Source organism: Hippopotamus amphibius, chromosome 7 (genome assembly GCF_030028045.1).
Source record: "Hippopotamus amphibius kiboko isolate mHipAmp2 chromosome 7, mHipAmp2.hap2, whole genome shotgun sequence".
NCBI lineage: Eukaryota > Metazoa > Chordata > Mammalia > Artiodactyla > Hippopotamidae > Hippopotamus > Hippopotamus amphibius.
Window position 1 is genome coordinate 41,644,254 of NC_080192.1, and position 24,316 is coordinate 41,668,569.

General features: G+C 35.0%; 1 protein-coding gene across 7 annotated transcripts in view; it reads left to right on the top strand.

Annotated features, from left to right (window-relative positions):
• The window catches only part of OSBPL8 (oxysterol binding protein like 8), a 166,239-nt gene that overhangs the window by 74,505 nt on the left and 67,418 nt on the right, over positions 1 to 24,316 (top strand). For 6 of the 7 annotated variants that reach the window (XM_057741091.1, XM_057741092.1, XM_057741094.1 and 3 more), the window contains one exon: positions 4,615 to 4,752. In XM_057741091.1, coding sequence (XP_057597074.1) covers positions 4,615 to 4,752 — 138 coding nt within the window. The remainder of the gene's footprint in view (positions 1 to 4,614; positions 4,753 to 24,316) is intronic. The other variant, XM_057741098.1, reaches the window with a different exon arrangement.

Below are 24,316 nucleotides of genomic sequence, written 5' to 3' on the forward strand. Positions count from 1 at the left end.
TAGATGTAAAGCTAAGAGTGGACTTTTTGGACCCATAGGATATGCTAAAATTCAATTTTATAAGATCTAAGCGGTTTTCCAAAGTGCTTATATCAGTTTATACTCTACCAGCAATGCTTAAGATGGCTCACTGATCCCATCCTTACCAGTATTTGGTATTATCAGACTTACTAATTTTTTTCAGTTTTACTAGTGTAAAATATTTATTTCATTGTGATCTTGATTTGTTTTCTCCTGACTGCTAAAGACGGTGAAAATCTTTTTGTACATTTATTAGCCATTTGATTTTCTTCTTCCATGAACCAACTATTCACGTTTTCCCACCATTTTTCTTTGTTTTAATTTAAAAAAATTAATTGAGGTATAATTGACATACAACATTGTGTTAGTTTCAAGTGTGCAACATAGTGATTCCATATTTGTATATATTTTGAAGTGATAACCACAGTAAATCTACTTAACATCCATCCCCATACATTGCTACAGAATTTTTTTCTTATGGTGACAGCTTTTAAGATTTACTCTCGTAATAACCTATAACGGAGGAGAATCTGAAAAAGAATATAGATGTGTAGATATCTATATGTGTCTATATATAACTTAATCACTTTGCTGTACACCTGAAAGATCGTAAATCAACTATTTCAATTAAAAAAAAAGATTTACTCTCTTAGCAAATTTCAAATATGCAATACAGTATTATTAACTCATTGCCATGCTGTACATTACATGCTTATGACTTATTTATTTTATAACTGTAAGTTTGTACCTTTTGACCCATTTTGCACAGCCACAACCCTGTCCCCCTCTCTGGCGAACCACCAATTTGTTCTCTGTATCTACGAGTTCAGTTTTTGTTGTTGTTCTTGGTTACTTGTTTAGATGCCACATGTAAAGGAGATCATATGGTATTTGTCTTTATCTGTCTGACTCATCTCACTTAGCATAATGCCCTGAAGGTCCATCCATGTTGTCACAAATGAAAAGATTTCATTCTTCTATTGATGGACACTTAGGTTGTCTCCATATTTTGGCTATTGTAAATCATGCTGCAGTGAACATGCAATGCGTATATCTTTTCAAATTAGGGTTTTCATTTTCTTTGGATAAATACCCAGAATTGGAATTGCTAGATCATATGGTAGTTCTAGGTTTACTTTTTGAGGGACCTCATACTGTTTTCCATAATGGCTGCACCAATTTACATTCCCACCAACAGTGCACAAGGGTCCTCTTTTCTCCACATCCTCATCAATACTTGTTATTTCTTGTCTTTTTGATAGTAGCAATTTTAATAATTGGGAGGTGATACCTCATTGTGCGATGATTTGTGTTTCCCTGATGGTTAGTGATGTTGAGCATCTTTTCATGTACCTTTTGGCTGTTGAGCTATATGAATTCTTTATATATATTGGATATTAATCCCTTGTCAGATATATGATTTGGAGGCATTTTATCCCATTCATTGTATTGATGATTTCCTTTGCTGTGCAAAACTTTTCAGTTTGATGTAGTTTCAGTTGCTTATTTTTGCTTTCATTGCCTTTACATTTGGTGTCAAATCTAAAAAATCATTGCCAAGACTGATGTCAAACTCACCTCCAGTTTTCTTCTAGGAGTTTTATAGTTCCAGGTCTTACATTTGAGTCTTTAATCCATTTTGAGTAAATTTTTTTGTCAGAGTAAAATAGTGGTGCAGCTTCATTGTTTTGCATGTGGCTATCCATTTTTCCCAACACCATTTATTAAAGAGACTGGCCTTTCCCCATTGTATACTCTTGGCTCCTTTGTAATAAATTAATTGACCATATATGTGTAGGTTTATTTCTGGGCTCTCTATTCTGTGCCATTGATCTATGTGTCCCTTTTTATGTCAGTACCACAGTGTTTTGATTACTGTAGCTTTGTAATATAATTTGAGATCAGGGAGTATGATGCCTCCAGCTTTGTTATTCTTTCTCAAGGTTGCTTTGGCTATTTGGGGTCTTTTGTTGTTCCACACAAATTTTAGAATTGTTTTTTCTGTTTTTGTAAAAAAAAAAAAAAAAGAAAACTGCCATTGGATTTTTGAGAGAGATTGCATTGTCTGTAGATTGTACAGGTCTTTCACCTCCCTGGTGAAATTTATTCTTAGGCATTCTTTTCAATGTATCCCCCCATTTTTCTTTTGCATTTTTGGTGTTTTTCTAAATACTATTTTTTTTAATAACTATTTTTCCAATGTGGATGACCAATTTTCCTAGTATTATTAACTGAATAGTCTTTCCTGCCTCTAGCATATATCTACGCAACACATATGCATGGATATGTCTCTGAGAGCTCTCTTTTAAGGTCTTTAGATCAACCTGTTTCTCTCTATATCAGTACCATACATTTTAAATTTCAATAATAATTTTTAGGTATTAAATGGTTATTGGATTTAGTAACTGAATAAGCCACCATATACTTTATGATAATGAAGTTTCATAAAAATATAAAATTTGTTGATTTGGTTCCTACAACAAAATTCTTTTGAACACCTTCAGTATGCCAGAATCACACCAGGACTTGAGGATTTATGGGAAAATAAGGCAGACAAAACTCCCTCTCTTACAGAATTTATGGTCTCATGTAGAAGGCAGATAACACAAATAAATGATGTAATTTCAGATACTGATAAGAGCTATAGTGAAAATCGTGTAGGGTAAAGTGATAGAATATAACTGTGGCAGAATGGGCACTAACGAAAAACAAAACAAAACAAATCCCCCAAAAAACCAGAACAAAAGCAGAATTGATAAATTGTACTGCATTAAAATTAGAAACTGACTTCGCAAAAGACACAAGAGGCTTTTCTAAAAAGATGATGTTTGAACATGGACAACAAATGATGAGAGTGGTCAGTAATATGAAGATCTGGGGTAGAGGTATTCCAGGTAGAGAGGAAAAAAGATATAAAGACCGAGACTGGGGCAAGATGGCATGTTTGAGGAATAGCAAGAAGGCCACTATGGCTGGAGCCAAGTGAATAAAGAGGAGAGTGGTAGAGAATGAGGCAGGAAAGATAAGCAGGGGCCAGACTGTTGAATCTTTAGGTCATAGCATTTATTGAAGATATAATGGAAAGCCATTATGGTTATTTGTGCATGATGCAAATCTGATCTGTGGTTTACAAAGATTGCTCAGGCTTCTGTGTAGAGAATGAAGTCCACACAAGCAAGGAGCAAGATGATATGTCTGGAGAGTAGGTAGAAATCTGCTGCCATGACCAGTGGAAAGGTAATGGTGGCTTGGGACAGGGTGGTTGTTGGGAAGTGAGAGAAGTAGGAGGATTCCTGATACATTTTGAAGATAGAGTATAAAGATAGATGAATTGGCTGTGAAATGTGAAAGAAAGAGAAAAATCAAAGAATATGTGTAAGGTTTTTGGCCTGAAAAAGTGGGGGAGGGGAGTAGTGATTCCATTAACAGATGGGAGACAGGCAGGTTTGGAGGATAAGCAAAATCAAGAACCGTTCTGGGTTAATTTGAGATATCTGTAAAATAATAGAGGCTATCATAAGGCAGGCAGTTGGCTATATGAATTTTTGAATTTAGGAGGAGATAAAAATTTAGTAGTCATCAGTGTAAGGATTCTTTTTTATGGACTTGATGGGAAAATAAATTATTTATGTCTTTACTTGGATGATAAGTGAAAGTAGTTTTGATTTTTTACTTTACAATTTAAGGAGCTAAAATATAATTTTGAAAACTTCAGAACAATTGAAAATATGTTAAAGCAATTTGATTTAAAAGATAATTTTAAAGATAAAACTAAAGTTTTTGTAGACCAAAAGCACAGTTATAGAAAATGAAAGGGTGGAGATCCTGGGGCACTGTGGCCTTGCCCATGATTTGCCCTTTTCCTTCAATAAGTATTTTTCTCTTTTCTATCCTCTCTGGAACTGGGCATTGCTCTCCTCTGTTAGTAGCTTGGTCAAATGGGTGAATAGCAGCCTTAAACACTATTTACACTGATTGTTGGGCAGTAGGCTTTTAAGAGACCAGACTTTGAACCAAATGGTCCTGAGTTAGAATCTTACCTCTATTAGTATTAGGCAACGCAGTCTCTGAACCTCAAGTTCCCCATCTCTAAGACAAGAATCACACCTACTTTCCATGAAAATTAGAAATCAGAGTAGAAATTCTAGTGAATGTAAAATACTATTTTATACTGCTATTAATTTATATTTTTTCTCATTACTAATGAGGTTGACTATCTTTTCATATGTTTATTGACTGTATTTCTTCTGTGAAACGATGTCTTTTGCTTATTGCTCTATTGGCAAACGTAGAGCGTTAATAACACAATGAAAGATTGACAGTAAACGTTGGAGTACCTTTCATTATCAAAACATGTACTTTCATTTTTAGGAGGTCTATAATTTGTATAATTTGACTCATACCTATAAATTCCCGTTGAATTGATAGCATACTAAAAATAAAACAGTTACGTTAATTTATTAAAATATTGAGTTAGTAAAATGAATATGCCCGTTGAGGCCATTTCAATCATAGTTCTATTCCATGTTATTAATTATGCCGTTAATAAATCTATGACTTAAGCACTAATTGTTTTTCCCTTCTTTCCTTGAGCTGTGATAGCAAACAGTGACGATACTCAACACCTAACACCGGGAAAGATGAGTCAGCGCCAAGGGAAAGAAGCTTTTCCAACGCCAACCAAAGATTTGTACCAGCCATCTTTTAGTCCAGCAAGTCCTCATAGCCAGGGTAAGGAGTTGTACTTTTAATGCTTTGTTGTTGTTGTTGATGGTGAGGGGTTGTGTGTGTGTGTTTAGGGAGAAAATGACGTTTGGGGGTCTATCATGACTTTTCTTTTTGACTATTTGGTTTTATAGAGGTTTATGTTTGTTTTGTTTACTCTTGAAATGAGGGCATTTTCTTTAGAGTCCTGTAATTCCCTTTGTATTCTCCAAAATATTTTGTTAATTATACCATTCTTCTAATTCAGTGATTTTCAAACTTCTTGGTCTTAGGACTCCTTTATACTGTCAAAGGTTACTGAAGCCCCCAAAGAACTTTTGTTTATTTGGGTTAGTTAACCTATTGATACTCACTGTACTGTAAGTTAAAGTTAAACCTTTAAAAAAAGTTTACTTTTTTAAACTGAAGTATAGTTGATGTACATTCAATACTATGTACATTACAGGTGTAGAATATAATGATTCAAAATTTTTAAAGGTTATACTCCATTTATAGTTATAAAATATTGGCTACATTCCCTGTGTTTTATAATATATCCTTATAGCGTATTTTGTACATAATAGTTTGTTAGAAGTGGTTACTCTTAATTCATTTAAAATTATAATAAAAACCTATCACAGGTTAATATTAACATATTTTTATGAAAGATAACTGTCCTCCCCCTCCTCCACCAAAAAAAGTTGAGTGAGAATGAGAAGAGTGGTATTCTTTTCCCTCATTGTCCCTCAGTCTTGGCCCTGTTGTCATTTGGGGCTGGATAATTCCTCATTGAGGGGGGCTGTCCTGTGCATTGTAGGATATTTAGCAGCTTCCTTGGCCTGTATGCACTAGATGCCAATAGCATTTTTCCTGATTATGACAACTAGACATAGCTCTAGATCTTGACAAATGTCCCTTGCTGGACAAAATTATCTTTGGCTGAGAACTACTGTTTTGCAGTTTTTGCAAATCTCTTTAATTTATGTCTAGCTTTATGAAGGACTTTTGTAAGTGAAACTGGCCTTCTTTTATTGCAAGTGCAAGGCAGTGAAGAAATCAGTGACTACTACTACAGACTACTGCTTTGATATGTGCTGAAGTGCCAGCAGTCTTACCCAATATTGCCTGTGCACTATCAATGTCAACACAGTGAAAAAGTATTGTGAAACTAGTTTTGACCTTGCAGACCCTTTGAAAGAGTCTTGAGGACGTCCAGGGATTATGGAATTTCTCTTTCATAACTGATAAATTTTGTTTATTGGATTCTGCTCCTTAGCTAACGTTTATTTGGTCAAATGCTTTGAACTCTCCTGTGGTACCACTGATAGCCGTGGTGGAAAGACTTCTGCTTTTAAAACTAAGAATTTAAATTTGGTGATTGAAAGCTAATACGTACTTGGGTTATCAAGTATTTTGAAAAATTGAGAGTCTTAACCCTTATGCTACACTGTCTGCATAATTAGTCAGGTTTTGGAATTGTTATTTTATGAATTATCCCTTGAAGTAGGCCTTAGTTGCTTCTTTTTAAATGAATATTAAATAATTAATAGCAAGTTACATGATCATATTCTGATTTATTCCAGTGGAAAATGTTTTTCTAGTCAAGTGTTAGATGGAAACATTTTTTACACAGCATTGTTGGAATTGGAAAAACTGTATATAACAAGATAAAAACAACACTGTGCTAAAGTTTATTGCTCAGTTGTTGAATATTTTTTTGGCAAGTTAGCATTTTTGTTTCCAAATGCCTTTTTGAAAATGGATATAAGGTTACACACTGGTATAAATAAGCTTCATTAAGCATAAAATTCTGAAAGGATGTAGCTTATGTGTTTTTTTTGTTCTGTGCACCAGAATTTTGACTGTAATAAATATGGTTCATCTGATTCATGTATCTGTGTACTAGAATATTTAGAGGAATTTTTTAACTTGGAATTTAATGAAGAAACAAAAGGGTTAGTTACTAATAATTAAAAGCACTCTCATTTGTATGTGTCATGAACAGTTTCAGGCATGCAGAGAATTTGAGAGAATAGTACAATGAACACTAATATACCCATCAGGTAGATAAAAGAAATTATTAACCTTTTGTTGTATTTATTTTATTTATTTCGGGGTGGGGCTGGAATATTTGGAGTAAATCATAGACCTCATGATGTTGTACCACCAAATAATCCATCTCTAAAAATTAAGGATATTTTCTTATACAACCATAAGACCTTTATTAGAGCTAACAAAATTAATGATAATTATTTAATATAAGCTAACACCTAGTTCATGTTTAAATTTCTCCAGTTGTCCCCAAGTCTTTTGCAATAAGCTGGTTGAAAACAGAATCCAAGAAAGGTTCATGCATTGCATTTAGTTGTCATGTCATTATATCTCCTTTAGTCCCAAGGAGTCTCCTTGTTTACTCTTATTTTCTCTTGTGCCTTTGACTTTTTTAAGAAACTAGGCCAGTGTCCCTACAGAGTGTTTGACCTTTTGGATTTGATTGCCTCCTTGTAGTATTGTTTTATTTGTTTCCCTGTCTTTTGTATTTTCTGTGAACTGGAAGTTAAATGCAAAGGCTTGATTACATGCAGGTTGAACATTTTTGGCAAAATTGTTTTGTAGGGGATGTGTACCACTTCATGCTGCCTCACATGAGAATTCACTTAATATATGATTGTCCCACTATTAGTGATGTGAGATTGATGAGTAAGTTCAGGTGGTGACAGCATGATCCTCTTCATTGAAATTTGCATCTTTTCTCCCCTTATAACTTGAAAGTAAAATATAGTTGGCACCCAGTAAGTATTCTGTTCCCCATCAACTTTTCATCTAAAGGTGTACGCACCCTTGGATGATCATTGAATCAGTTACATTAGGGATTGAAAAATGGGGATTTTCTGATTCTGTCATTCTTTTTACATTTGTTACAGAAGTTTTTCTGTAAGAAAAAGGTCTTAATTATCTTAAGGCTACCTAGTAAACGTTGAAATATAGTTACTATAGGAAAGTCAGGATAAATGGTTGTTGCCTCCTAAGCATCAGTTTTTAGATTAAACAGAAGACATAAAGTCTACTTCCGGTGGTGACAAATTTTTTTGCCTTAATTTTTTTTAATATCATAGAGAACTCCTGTGTTTTAATATATTCATTATGTTTCAGGCATTGGTAAAATGAAGATAACAATAGAATAGATGCTTTTAATTTTGATGAAATCCAATTTATCAGTTTTTTCCTATGACTCAAGCTTCCCCCACCCCCACCCCCCACCCCCCATTAAAGAAATCTTTGTCTACCCTAAAGTTGCAAAGAACATTTTTTGTGATTTCTTCGAGAAGTGTTAAAGTGTCACAGCCCTGGTCTTTATCTTCATTTACTTCTTAACTATCATCATCTTAAGTCAGGTCCTTATTATTCCATACCTACATTATGTAGTACCACGGTATCTTAACTTCTTTTAGGACCTTTCCTTCCAATATCCTTGTCTTTCTTAACAAGACACCAGACAGAAGATTATTGTTACATGTTAAGATGAGACTGTGATGGGATTGGGGTTCTTACAGATGTATATGGCCAGAGCATGCATGGATCCTATGAAGTGGGTCTCTAGGAGAAATGATATGAATAAAGAGAAATAGACAATTATAAATGAAAATACAAATTTTTATTATTCAGATTTGTAACTAAAACTTTGTTATCTGCTTTACAACACTCGCATTCTCAAAAAGCCAATGACTGACTCTTGCCTAGAGCAGTGGCTCCTAAGTCTGGCTGTGTCTGAGAAGCACCTGGGAGCTTTCTTTGCTTAGATGCAGATCCTACTCCAACCTTTCAAAATCTCTAGGGTGAGGCTGTGTATTTATAAAGCTCTCCAAGTGTGTCTAATATAGCAACATTTGGATCAGCAAGTACAAACCAGCAATAGAGAGCATAAATTACAGATTTCATGATGTTGTATTTAGAGTTCTTAGTATTTCTGATTTTACTCTTCCCTTCCAATTTCATTTTGTATTTTCCCCCATCATGAACCCAGGTAGGTGACTTTCTTCCCTGTTCCCCATAAGGCTGTGCTTTTATTTATTTTGATTCTCCATTGTGGAATATCCTCCCCCTTCCATTGGTTATCTAAATTCTTCTTAAATTCCGGGGTGCAAAAAATGGCCTCAAAATAAGGATCAGATCAAGAGTGCTTCTGTAAGAATTTTTTCGGAAGCATTTAAGACAGTGCCTCTCAGAGCCTTTCAGCTAGACAAAAGCACTTCAAAGAGTCTTAAAGGGCATAACTTTTAAGAATGTCTCAGCTAGTCCAAAGAGCTTCAAGGTTCTTAAGTCAGCTGTCCCACAGTACCATGACAGACAGCCCACAGAAGAGAGTGGCCTATCTCAAAGAGATTTGTGGGTGTGATGTCTGTTTAATGGAGTTATTTCCATTAAAATTAATAGGAAATCCACAAGGTTTTTTACAAGAATGGTACTAAGCAAATTATATGGGCAGGAAGCAAGCTGAAAAAGCTCCACTGTTGCAAATGTGGACCATTTCTTATGAAATAGGACGAGTGACTCAGAGGATGGAGCTCAGAGCCCAGAGGGTAGAGTCAAGAGCCACAGAGGACTATTTTCAGGGACCAGAACTGTGTCTAAGTCAAGGTGCTGATGACATGTGCCTAGCCGATTTCACAATTGCTGTGGCACTGTTATGTGCCTTCTGTGTAACTCCCTGTTCCCTACATTTTTTGAACTCGAGTGTCTATTGCAGTTCTATCCAGTGGGGCAGATAAGTTATTGTTTAAGGTGATGGGATTTTGGTTTAAGAGGAGCTGTGTCAAAGGAATCATATGGGGACTTCCCTGAAGGTCCAGTGGTTAAGACTCAGCTTCCATTGCAGGGGACACGGGTTTGATCCCTGGTCAGGGAACTAATATCCCATATGCCATGTGGCACAGCCAAAAAAAAAATTTTTTTTTAATTAAAAAAAAAAAAGGAACCATATTTGCAGAACTAAACCTGAGGAGTACATGTGTACTTGAACCTACTTTAGATAAAAAGATCCTGGCCTTACAGCCAGTCTGTAATAGAATGATGTTTTGATTAGGGGAAGGGCATTGAGTATATTTGGCATGTGGAAGGAGTGTAAATGAGGTGGGCTGTGGTATATTTCATTTTCAAAGACGACTGCAACATTATCTTTCATCACACATGCTCTTTTTCTGTGTTCTTAAAACTTGCCCATCAAGAAATGGAGTCTATTCCTCTTCCACTCCTACCTCTGTTTAGTCTAGGCTGACCATGTCTATTGGCCATTCTACTGGCTATGACCAATAGAATGTAGTAGAAGTGACATTTTAGGACTTTTGAGACCAGGCATTAAAAAGATCTGGTAACTTCTGTTTTTGCATATTGGAGGAAACCAGCTTCCATGTAAAAGTCTCACTATCCACATACTGCCATGCTGTATGACAGCCCAAATTGGCCAGCTCCTAGCTGTTCTAGTCACCTAGCTAAAGGACCAGATGTGTGAGTGAGGAAAGCATATTGGGATTTCCAGCAGATGCTATGTGGATTAGAGACAAGCTTTACAAATCTTTGCCAATCCCATCTCCATCAGATCCTTAAATGCTGACATTTCTTAGGATTATATTCCAACTCCCTTCTTTTCGCAAGCTACAGTGCTTTCCAAACTTTTCACAACTCTGGCTCTCCTCTCTAACACCCACACATATCAAGATAATCTTTTATTTATTATCTGTTTAGATTATGATGATGAATTATTTGGATTATTCCAAAAAGTGTATATTTGCCAGATTTTTTTCCCTGTTTGAAGACTAAGTACCAGTTTATTTCAAAGTAGTTTTAACTTAAGTATAATTACAATCTCTTAAGTAGGATGGTATTTGTTTTATGCTGACTCTTTTGAATGTAATGTATTTCAGTTGTTTATCAAGAAAGAAAGACTTGTAGATTAATTAGGCTTGTTGTCTCTCTTTTTCCCTGTACTTGTGAATAAGGACAATTCTAAGGCAGCCTAGAGACTAAATTATAGCTCATCTCACAGTTAGATGCTCTATTCCCTCTGGATCATGTTTGAGTTTATTATCAAAGCTTGATGAGATACTGAATTTTATCTTATAGCTACTCTTTCATTCTTTGGTCATAAAAAAACTATTTTCATGCTTTTATTTTTAAAAAATCATCTTTCAATTGTAGTGCTTTGTGAGAGAATATAAAATATTGCCATGCTAAAACTTACATGAATCCATTTCAAACTAACTTTTGTGTTTAAAATTTTAAAACATTTAAAACTAAAAGTTTTACCTGCTTAATCAATTTTATCAAAGTTAATTTAGGTCGTGTTTGGTTTATCTAGGCTTCAATTAGATATCTATACTTAGTATTGTGTTTCTCTTATGCTTTAGTAAATTTTCTTAAACCTATGAAGTCCCTTCACCTTGAATGCTCTGGCAGCATTAATCATGATGTGATGGGTCTATATCTAATATTTCTAACTTAATAGAAAACTTTAAAGGGGAATTTTCTTTAAAAGAGATTTTACTATTGTGAAGATGTTGTACCAGATTCCCCAGGGTGACAGTTTTAGACGTTGTTGGTATAATCTCAGGTGACTAATGCAGAGTACCTTCATTAGAGTGGTTCAGAGACAAAAGGAGACCCAGAAGTCAATGATAAAGGGAGACCTAGAAGTCAGTTTCCTCCATGAACCGAAGTAATTCCTCCTTCCTTGGTAAGACGTTTCTAGGGTCAATTCTGAATATATACGAGACCATACACACATAACAAGTGTGTTCTTAAATATATGTGTTATATTTCTTGAAAATTGTTTTATCTGAAAGAAAACTTGAATTTATTCCCCACCCCTCACTATCTTTTTTTCCCTAGATGCTGTGCTCTGGTAGATTGTTTTTTTCAGAAATAGTATAAATTAGAGGTTATGTTGATTTTCTTCTAAGTTTCAGAGGCCTCAGTACATTAGATTTCTGAAGTTATTTCTTAAGATGTGGTTGTTTTCTGTTTTGAAATTCCTTGTGTTCGGGGAGGTTCTTCATAGAGCTGTGAAAGTACCTATTAAGTAATGAAAGAGGATATGATATTTGGCAAGTTAAGAAAACAAGAAAAGAATATTTTTCTAAATCTCTCTTGTGAGATGTTGCAATATGTATGTTCTTTAACTGTTCCTACAGGGGAAGCTGAAATACTTTGAAATCATTTATTGAAAAGTGAGAATGGATAATTCAGCTTTGTTTTAAGCATCTTTACAAAGATGAGAGAGTCTGTCTTATCCTTGCCAGGCCTTATTAATTGCTTCTTTAACAAAGCAGTAAGATGAACATTTTAAGAGCGCTAAAGGATGCTTTTCTCCCCTTAAACATATACATTCATATATTCCTCCCTACCCCCTGTTTATTTATTTATTTTTTAAGATAACAGTAAAAGATTGTCAAATAATATCTGCACCAGTTTGTCAGCTCTTTTCTGGTGGGATTCCCGTCCCCGCAATTTGTTTCTAAAGTCTGAGAGGCTGAGATCTCCCTCTTAGCAAGAATGGTAAAAAGAGTTTCATGTGCAGAGTTAACTGCTATAATTTTCCTTTCCTTATTTGAGGCATGTGGAGGCAAGCTTTCTGTATTTTTAATGAATATATGGCAAGATAATATCAATTTAATTTACCAAGTAATATTTGTATAATTTCTGAGAGAAGATAAACTGTAGTTTCATAGTAACTTTTTTGTGTCCATTTCTTTATCATAACTTTGAACATATATTAAATTTTTTTATGAGTGAAACAGTGAAAGTTTAGCAAACTCATCTTTTTCCGGGTGGAGGAAGGATGTTTCTAACAGAAGGACAAATGCCACCTGGGGAGTACAGGATTTTCCAAGGGTCTCAGCTCTCAAGCTGGCCTTTATATAGCCTGCTTGGTACATAGTTCTGTACTAGAAAGCAAAAACAAACAAAAAATAATATTCTTAGCCTCTGCCTTCAAGAGTTTAATTTGCGATTGCGAAGTTTAAGGACAAGAAGTAGGGAAACATAAAGAAATATAAAAACATGTAACTGAACTTTCACCTCCAGTAGCATGGCAAACTAAATGTTCACAGAAAACCTTCCTATTAAGAACATCAAAATGCTGGACACAGTCTTAAAAATTTATTTTTAAAGTGTGACTGACCTGTCAGTAAAGTAAGGGGATTAGTAAGAATTATTGAGAGAGGGGAGCCAATTTAAAAAAATAACCACTTAAAATCACAGAAAATAAGGTACATAGCAATAAATCTAACAAAAGGTATGAAATACCTTTATGTAGAAAAGTATAATACTAAGAGTGTGTATTCTCAATAAATGGAGAGACATACCATGTTTCCGATAGGAAAATTCAATGTTATTAGCATGTCACTTCTCAAATTAATTTTGTGTGTTCAGTGTATTTTAAATTCACACCTCAACAGGATTTTTTTCATGGTACTTGATAAGGTCATCTGTAACTCTCTAGGGAGAGCAGAGGGCAAAGAAGAGTCAAGACATTCCTGTAGAAGCAGAGCCAGACAAGGGTCAGGGCTTACTTAGTACTTAACGTAATGCTCTAGTAAATAAGATAGGTGCTGTTCATGCTGATAGAGACAGTGAGATGAATGAAACACAACAGAGACCTAGGAACAGACCCAGGCATATATGGAAATTGAGTTTATGACATATTACTCTATAAACTGTTTTGGGGAAATTAGTTATCTGTATAAGAAAAAAAATGAAAATAGATCTGTCCCACTGTGTACAAAATTAATCCAAGATTAAATGTGAAAAATAAAGCTATTAAACTTTACAAAATATAGAAAAATGTTTTTATATCCTTGAGGTAAAGAAGGATTTAACAAGACACACGTACACACACACCTCAAACTCAGGACTGACCCATTATACCTTGTTGAGATTAAGAATATCTGTTCATCAAAAGATACCACAAAAGTAGTAAAGAAACAAGTTGTTATTATATAACTGACAATGAATTAACATCTATGAAAAATAAAGTACTCCTTTGTATCAACCCAAAAGACCAAACCCACTAGAAAAATTTCCAAAAGACATGAATAGCTATTTACAGAAGAGGTAACATGAAAGGCCAGTAAGTGTGAAAGGATGCTTAACATTAGGAAACTGGCAAAAGTGAATTCATACTACAGTGGATTGCCATTTTATGTCCGCCAGATTGAAAAAAATTTAAAATCCGACAATTACATGTGTCAGTGGGGTTGTGAGACAACAGGAACCTCATTTACTAGTGGTGAAAGCATGTGTTGGTCATTTTGGAAAAATAGTTTGGCGTATTACATAGTAAAGTTGAAGACAAGCACACTCCTCAGTGTATCCTAGACCTAGTGAAACTCTCAGAAATGTGTACCAGCAAATTGTTTGTAACAGAAAAAAAAAAAAGGGAAAAACCCAAATGTGTATCATCAGTGGAATGAGTAAATATCACAATATATTCATACAGTAGAATACTATACAACAATGAAATGATTTAAAACTACAGGCATCAATATGGAAGCATATACAAAACACATTAAAGTTCATACAGTAGGATGACATTTATGTAAAGTTTAAAAACAAGTAAAATGGATCAATGCATTGTGTAGGGATAAATACATGACAGAACAATAGAATAAGTAAAACAGAATTTGGGATAATGATTAAATCTGATTATAAGGGAAGTGTGTACAATCAGGCACACATGGGAGCCATCAAAGGTACTTGAAATGCTCTCTTTCCTAAGTTGGTCATTACCTGGGCTTTCATTTTTATTAATGATGTTTAAAATGTATCCATGTTATATTTACTCTTGTGTATATGTCTTTAGAATAAATAACTCTCTTTTTTTAAAAGAGTATAGGCTAGTGCTGGTGCGTGTGGTGCTTTCCTAGTTCTATAACTAGATGAGAAAAATAAGTACACTATTAAGAGTTTTCACGAAGTAAAATTCCTTCAATGTAAAGGACTGTCCTTTATTATGAAATTATAGTCTTCTTGCTGTATGATATTTAATATCCCTTTATGAATTGATAAAGATTGCAAATTATAGGTTTTAAAAAAATATTATGTCTTATCAAATGAGAACCCTGATAGCAGTGCTACAGATTTGGGGGGAAATTTTACTGGTCCCCAAATTCAAACTCTAGGAACCATAGGTTTATGTTATTTATCTGTGTGAGGAGATTGTGGGTATAGGGTAAAGAGCTAAGGGAATCTTTGTATTTTGGAAGGAGTAATGGACCATGAAGCTAGATATGTGCTTACAACTGTGGCATCAAAATAGCTTCTTCAGGACCTTGTTAGGCTCATCATTAGGAAATTTCTGGAGTGTGGCAGCCTATCATTTATATCCAGCTCCAAAGCTTGCACAGAGTTGTTTTGAATCTCTGGTGGGTAAGTAAAAAGATGTGAACATTGGTACCAATATTTGAACATCAGCTAGGAGAGGCAGTGGGTTAGTATCCATTCTTGCCATCCTAGAACAAGCAGTATTGTCTTATAACTTGGTTCCCATGCTTGGAGAGAAGGGTTGGAAGACTAGTTACTTGTGGAACACTGACAGATTTACATGGATACAGTGGGGAGTGGGATTTTCTTTATCTGTTATGTGTTGAGAACTCATTTATACGGAAGGAGTGTAGTAGCTTTTTTCTAACATGATATTTGCATGGCTTTCTATTGGAAGAATTTTTGAAACATAGATTTTTTTGAGTTTTGAATTGAGTCCCTGATTTACAAACTATCGCTATCTGTGAAGGATGACCCAGTTGAGTGGCCTCTGTCCTGTAGGCTCCCCTTTCTTCAGTGTTATCAACGGTTTCTCATCCTCTCCCTTCCCACCACAGACTCTGTTGTAGCCTGGGATCACGTTTCTTGTCCTTGGTCTTTGAGTCTCGCCTTACCACAAAACTGCTTGATGCTGGTATCTGTGTTGGCAGGCTGAGGGAAAGCGAAATGAGGAGACGGGGAAAAGTAAACACTTCTCCCATGGCTGGGTTCTAACCTGGGCTCTATTGCTCCTTTGCTCAAGTGACTTTGAGCCTGTGTGCCTCAGAGCTTGCTTACCTATAAAACCAGGATACTACTCCTTTTATATGTCATATTGTTGTTCTTTGACTCTATTGAGAACATATATGAAAACACTTTTCAAAAAAACATATTAATTACTATATAATTGTTAGGTGGTATCATGATGGTTACATTCACAGGTACTCTTAGTACATTTTCAGTTGAATAGATTCTTGTGAACAGTCTTAGAAAGAAAACCTAAGCACCTCATTTCACATTCACTCTGTGGGAGTAGACTCCAATTTTCAGTTGACTTTTAATGAACATGTACTCACATATGTTGAAAGCTCAATAAGAGCAGAAATTAGGGACCATTATGTTCATAACTCTCTTGTGCTTAACATAATTCCTAACACAAAGTAGGTGCTCATTAAATTTTTATTGAATGAGTGAATGATTATCTAATATACATATGTAATTACAAAGAACTTTTCATCCGAAGGAAAGTAGTGTCTTACGCTTATTGCTGTGAATATGGATATATAGACAAGAATGCTATCCAGTCTAAAATTATCTTAAGCCATCCTTTTAATTTTGTATGTACGTTTGCATGTGCGGTTATGTTGAGAATGTATTTAATGTTGAGAATCTACAGTTATTTTCTGAGAAATGTGGGGTAATAAGATTGCTTTGTATAATTTTCAAGCTATATACTCATCAATGAAATATTACTAATTATAGCTAAGAAATTACTTTGCCATATTGGAGGATGGAAATTGAGAGCTGTATTGTGTTTTCTGTTTTAGAACAGAGGTCATTATCAACCATCTCAATTTATATGTCCTTTGAAAGGTTATTAATAGACTTGTTTGCGAAGCCTGAGCTGCTTAAATAATAGTAGATAATTATATTATTCTTAAAATTTCGTGCTCTGTAAGGGAACTTACTGGTGAATTTCTATAGTACCACCTCTAGATATTTAGTTCATTTTATAGGGCAGTGGTTCTCTTCATGTTTGGACATAATACTCTCTTAAATTCTTGTGGGTTGATTTTTGTTTTCAGTATTTTAATCTTTTTCCAAATCTTCTTGCTGCTTTAGGGATTTTAAGTCTCTCAAAGCTTAAGTTTATTATCTTGAGATTCAAGATAAAGTATATAGCTCTGATAATACTTTCATCCTAATTTAAACCAATATATTTTATCATGAGTGTGCATATGGAACTTTATAGAGTTTAACTACCAAATTAGATTATTTCAAAATATGAGCTATGTTTGCCATTCCTCTGTTTTTTTAAATAAAGATGGTCTGGAATTTGTCCAGGGAACTCACTAGAGTTCTAATATTACAGTGAGATGCCTTCTCCAGTCCTAATCTTTGGGCTCTATAGAAAGAGAAACTGAAGCTGGGCATTTTCTTTGGGCATATAGCAGGAACATCTAGAGAATCTTTTTATTTTATGGCCTTCTCTGGGTTTTGCCTCTGCTCAAATGTCTTCCATTTTAATATGGAAAGAGCCCCTAGACCAAAGATAATATATGTAGCTGGTTTCTTCAGTGGCAAGGAGGTATTAGTTCTTTTTAGTGTTAGGAAATTTCAAAAGGAATAATATCATTTATGTCAGTGTTTTCCAATTTTGCCAATCATCCGTGTAAGAAATACAATTTATGTCACTACCCAAAATATAATGTGTGTGTAGTTATATAAAAAGTTTAAAACAAATGGTTGATGAAACAACTCGCCTTTTAGTATCAGAGTATGATGAACTCTAATATTTCCTGTCTTGGCTTATTCTGTTTCATTTTTTAAAATGCTGTTTGTGAGTCACTAAATTGATTTTCAGCTTACCAATGAGTGGTAACATGAATTTTGAGAAACATTTTTGAAATAAGTAAGTTTATCCATAGGTCAAAATCTATTTCTAATATGTCTCACCTGACTTTCAAAACTATTTTGATGATCTTACAACATTTTTTTTTGTAATTTTTCTTGTTTTTCATATATAGATAATGTAGTGTAAAATGAGAGAGATGATAAATTCAAATGTTAAGCCAGATATATTTGAAAAGTGTTCAGCTTTGCTGTAAATTTTATAGTAGTTGAATTTAGCCAGCATGGCACAATACATGTGATTATGCTTCAGGTCTTTTAAAAGAAATTTTACTGAAGTATAGTTGATTTACAGTGCTATGTTAGTTTTGGTGTAGTACAGCAAAGTGATTCAGCAATATGTGTGTGTGTATATATATATGTATATGTATATACACATATTCTTTTTTCCAATATGGTTTGTTACTGTGCTGTAGGTTTCTTACTATGTACTATGGTTTATTACTGTGCAGTAGAACCTTGTTGTTCATCTATTTTATATATAGTAGTTTGTATCTGCTAATGCCCAACTTCTAATTTATCCCTTCCTAACCCGCTTTCCCCTTTGGTAACCGTAAGTTTGTTTTATGTCTATGAGTCTATTTCTGGTTTGTAAATAAGTTCATTTGTGTCATATTTTAGATTTCACATATAAGTGATATCATATGATTTTTGTCTTCCTCTTTCGGACTTCCTTACTTAGTATGATAATCTCCAGGTCCATCCCTGTTCCTGCAAATGGAATTAGTTCATTCTTTTTTATGGCTAAGTAGTGTTCCATTGTGTATATATACCACATCTTCTTTATCCACTCATCTGTTGACGGACATTTAGGTTGCTTCTGTGTCTTGGCTATTGTAAATAGTGCTGCTATGACTATAGGGGTGCATGTATCTTTTCAAATTAGCATTTTCTCTGGATGTATGCCTAGGAGTGGGATTGCTGGATCATAAAGCAACTCTATTTTTATTTTTTTAAGGAAGCTCCATACTGTTTTCCAGTGGCTGCGCCAATTTACATTCCCACCAACAGTGTAGGAGGGTTCCCTTTTCTCCACACCCTCTCCAGCATTTGTTAGTTGTAGACTTTTTAATGATAGCCATTCTGACCAGCGTAAGGTGATGCCTCATTGTAGTTTTGATTTGCATTTCTCTAATAGTTAGCAGTGTTGAGCATCTTTTCATGTGCCTGTTGGCCATCTGTATGTCTTCTTTGCTCTTCTACCTGTTTTTTGATTGGGTTTTTGTTGTTGTTCTTGTTATTGAGTTGTATGAGCTGTTTGTATATTTTGGAAATTAGGCCCTTGTCAGTCACAATGCTTCCCAAGAGAAGATAAGCTGAACAGAGTCTCTAGGTTATAGTTTGGCTTTGATTTCTTTGAGAGTTTAACAGGAATCTCTTCTTTGGAAAGCGTTGGGCAAGTGAGCCCTGGGAGACATAGGGTTCATCATAGCTTGCAGTTCAGGAACTAGCTACCTGGCAGTAATATGGTCTGCCTTTTAGTTCACCATGTCCTACAAGGAATAGGTAGAAAATAGAACACTTAAATTAAAATCTTTTACTTTGTGAAAGAAAGTGACAGGAGTGTGAGCTCACAAAAAGCCAAAGATTGGTAGAAAATATTTGCAAAAGACATACCTAGAAAGGACTTATCCAAGATATACAAAGAGTTCTTAAAACTCAACAATAAGAAAACAAACAATTTAAAAATGGGCCAAAGATCTTAACAGACACTTCACCAAAGAAATGTGCAGATGACATATAAGCATATGAAAAGATGTTCCATGTCATCAGGGAAATGCAGATTAAAATAGCAAGATTCCACTGTGCACCTATTAGGATGGCCAAAATCTGGAACATTGACATCATGAAATGCTGGCAAGGATGTGGAACAGCAGGAACTTTCATTCATTGTTGATGGGAATGCACAATGGTACAATCATTTAGGAGGACAGTTTGGAGGTTTCTTACAAAACTAAATCATATTCTTACCATATGATCAAGCAGTCAAACTGCTTGATGTTTACCCAAAGGAGTTGAGAACTTATATCTTCACAAAACCATAACAACTTTATTTTATAGTTGCAGAAACTTAGAAGCAACCAAGTTTTGTCCTTCTGTAGGTGAAAGGATAAACAAACTGTGATACATCCAGACAGTGGAATATTGTGTAGCGCTAAAAAGAAATGAGATATCGGGACTTCCCTCTTTGTCCAGTAGTTAAGAATCCTCCTTCCAATGTGGGGGATGTGGGTTCGATCCCTGGTCGGGGAGTGAAGATCCCACATGCTGTAAGGCAACTGGGCCCGCACACTGCAACCAGGGAGCCCACGTGCTGCAACTACAGAGCCCATGTGCTCTAGAGCCTACACACCACAACTAGAGAGAAGCCTGTGTGCTGCAACGAAAGATCCTGTGTAGCACAACTAAGACCTGATGCAGCCAAAAATAAATAAATAAATTAAAAAAAAGAAAAAATGAGATATCAAGCCATGAAAAGCCATAGAGGAGCCTAAAATGCATATTGCTAAGTGAAGGAAGCCAACCTGAAAAGGCTTCAGACTGTATGATTCCAGTTACCTGACATTATCGTAGAGGCAAAATTATGGAGACAGTGAAGATTAGTGGTTTCCAGGAGTTAGAGGGGAGGGAGGAATGGATAGGTGAGGCACGAAGATTTTTAAGGCAGTGAGAATACTCCGTATAATAATGTAATGGTAGATACGTATCATTATACATTTGTCCAAACCCATACAATGTACAACACCAAAAGTAAACCCTAAGGTACGCTGTGGACTTTGGGTGATTATGATGTGTTAATATAGATTCATCAGTTGCAATAAATGTTCTACTCTGGTGGGGGAAATTGTTAATAGGAGAGGCCATGTATGTGTAGAGGGAGGGGTACATGGGAAATATCTGTACCTTCCTCTTAATGTTGCTGTGAATCTAAAACTGCTCTAAAAATAAAGTCTTTTTAACAAAACAGTTCAACATATTTGAAGTATCCTCAGTTTATCCAGACATCAGGGGATGAAAAGAATTTGGGCAAAGTTCATCCACAGAATTTGTCTTTGGGTGAAAAAGAAGTAGTACCGTGTTAGGAGACATTTTGGTGATGACAATTTTTAAGTTCAGTATCCTGTTTCCTGTATTCCATGCGTTCTTAATTTGCTATCACTTTTTGGTAGAGTATATATTTTTGTGTGGCCTTTCTCAAGGGAGTTCCTGAGAGGGAAGTTAGGAAGGCCTATAGAAAATAATATAGGTGAATATTTTCTCACTTCTCCCAAGTATATGGTACGTGGTTAGAGCCGTTATAGGTGCATGGGAGAAAAAAATTAAATCATTCTGAAGAGTGGATGTTTTAGTGCATTGGGCCTAATTCTGTTGTAGAACCGCAGGTGAGAATGGCTACTCTAGTAAATTCTTTAAAAACATGTGTGGAAAGTAACTTTTTAAGCCCTTGTATATCTAATAGTATCTTATTTTACCCTAGTATGTAATTGATAATTTGACTGGGTATAAAATTATAAATTGGGAGTCATTTCCTTCCAGTTTTGAAGGCTTTGCCTGTATTTTTGTCTTGATTTCAGTATTGTTGATGTCAGTAACTTGTCTGATTCCCCATCTTGGTGCTGTAAATTATGTGCAAAAGGATTATGTGCAAAAGGATTCTTTGTAGGATTAGTTCTTAGTTTTTACCAATGCTGGTTTGTGGTTCAGCTTTCTTGAATCTGCAAGACAGTGACTACAAGTTCATTTCATGCTCTCCAATGTCAAAGTTGTGTTGTTGATATGTCTTCTTCTGGATACATACTTGTGGGTACATACCCACACCAGCTTATATTTTTTAAATACTCCTTTTCTGTAATTTTTGTCAAGTTTTAGGAGGGAATACATTAGGTCAGAATCTTCATTCTACCATTTTAACCTGGAACCTTTCTTGATTTTACATATATTATCCAATTTGATCTTTATAACAATCCTATAATGTAGGTAATATTATTAGCATTTTATAGACGAGGAAACAGAGACCCAGAGAAATTAAGTCAATTGCTCCAATGCATCCAGCTAGGATAGAACTAGGATTTGAACCTAGGCAGTTTTAATTTGAAATCCTGTTTAACTGTTACAGTGTAAATGCCTTTTGTGATGTTATATTCTCTATGCCTTGAGAGGTAAGTACCATTGCATGAATTGATTATAATTATATCTCTTTTGCCTGTATTAAATGGTAATTTATATTTCATGACATGGAGAAAAGAGAAAAGAAACCCCCAAAGCAAACACACAAAACCTGTTATAGTTGTATCAACCATAAACTATTTTTACTATTAATTGATTTTGAATTACCTTTGCCAAAGAAATAATATGTTATGTACAGGAAGTTGAGCTTGTTTAAGTATCCTTTCTTGTAAAGAGAACAGTCTTAGATTATATGAGATGCTGTTGTATATGAGTGGAGAACCAGCCTTGAAGTGTATGCATAGTAAGGAAGGAAATCTGAGATCTTATAGTAAGGTACCTATAAAAATGAACCACTAAATCAGTTGTAAGTGAATTGTTGTGTAGCTAAGGAGGTGTGTTTCCAGGTTGAAAGAACTGTGATCAGAAAAATCAGGCTAGGGTATATAGAGAAAGTAATTGATGTAGAGCTTTTTAACTTTAGTTAAGGGGTAGAGTAAATGGATTTTAATATAACTAGGCAAGAATTCTTTGGAATTTTAAGGATTAGGAATAAAGAGATGACATAGTGTATCATTTTGGCAGTGGGTCTTTCCTATTAGATTTAATCATGTGGGGTCATACCAGTCACTTAGTTTTAACCTATAAAAGAAAGAGATTTCCATTTGTTACTGTGATAATAAGGTTGCATTTTTAAAATACTCATTTATTGGCTGTGTTGGGTCTTCGTTGCTGCATATGGGTTTTCTCTAGTTGTGATGAGTGGGGGCTACTCTTCGTTATGGTGTGTGGGCTCCTCATTGCTGTGGCTTCTCTTGTGGAGTATGGGCTCTAGGCGCGTGGGCTTCAATAGCTGTGGCACACGGGCTCAATAGTTGTGGCTCACAGGCTCTAAAGCACATAGTTGTGGCACATGGGCTTAGTTGCTCTGCGGCATGTGGGATCCTCCTAGAGCAGGGATCGAACCCGTGTCCCCTGCATTGGCAGGTGGATTCTCAACCACTGCGCCACCTAGGAAGCCCCTAAAGTTGCATTTTTTAGTAAGAGAGTTTTAAGTGGAAAATACTTGTTGGTGGATTACATATTTTGAGAAGTTTAAGTGTAATGAAGAGGAACTATAGCAGCTGTTTCAAAGAAACATATATTGGAGCATGCAGCATTATTAATGGTGTCCTTAATCTTTTATGTTGACTGGTTTGCATTAACGCTGTCTTAATGACTCATATATCCCTACTAGAGGTAAAACTTCAGTGTTTATTCTCTGCTTTAGCTGTTGGAATCCATCAAAACTGTACTTGAAAGAATATCTTTCCTTATGAATTCTTAATCATGGCTGAAGCAAGCAGTAGATGAGATATAAATCTAGAAGCTTCAGGAAGGATAAACAGTGCTATGTTTACATCCATTTTTAAAGTAAAAAATGGAAAGGAAAGAACGGAAGAGGTGGGAAGTGTGGCGGATACTACAAAAACGTAATGGATATGAGAAGAGGATTGCGTTTTTTGGGAAAACACAAACTGATCTTATTACTTCAGCTTGAATCTCTAAGTATTGATCTTGCTTTGTTTTCCTAAAGGAGCAATTCAAGACAGGGTATTGCTGGTTTGATAAAAAGGTAAAACAGTAGATTAGCCTTTCCTGTTTATCAGTTCATCTTTTTTAAAAACCCAGCAGCATCGCTTAGTGCCTTTTCTGTCAGTCTCTTTCTCTATCTGTTTATTGCTGATTTGACAGTCTCTGGTCCTTCTCCTTTGCTGTTAAATGTGTGTGTCCTTTGTTTGTGCTGGTGGGTTTTGCTATATTTGGATGTGAGAGAAAAGCCTGTCTTTGCGATACTGGTCTCATTAGCCTTCTGGGTGAGCATATACATTAAATAGATCTTCTAAGCCATGAAAGAAGAGAACTCACAACAACGTAGATTTTCTTCCTGTACTGTGGTTTCGCCTGTTTTATTTCCTCCGAGAATTGATGGCCGAAAGCTTGTCCGGAATGCCTCATTTGGAGGATACAATGAACTTTCTCCTTCGTTGCCAGGTTTGTTTGTTTAATCTTGCATTCTTTTCTTAATTTCTTATAGATTTTTCATTAAAATGAACTAGATGTTTTAACATCTTAAAACTGCTTTTGTTTAAACAAAACAATTTTATAGTGAAAGGTTAGATTTTAGTAACTGCTGCTATATGGCTTGGCTTTTCCATAATTTCTTTCACAGTCTCTTTAAGTTTGAACTTGAAAACTAATGATTCAGTGAAGTATGAATTTTGAGTGCTTATAGCATGAATTTTTGCTTTAATTATTGAAATAAATATTATAACCCTTTGATAAAAGTAAAGCCCTTTCTAGACTCTAGATAAAATTCTGTAGATAAACCAATTGCTCTGAGGTTTTTGCAAATGAAACCCACATATTTAATATTGATATTTGTCTGGCTATTTTCAAGCAAAATAGTAGCTATGTGAAAACTGATGTTTAGTATAAACTTTAATAGCTTAAGTAC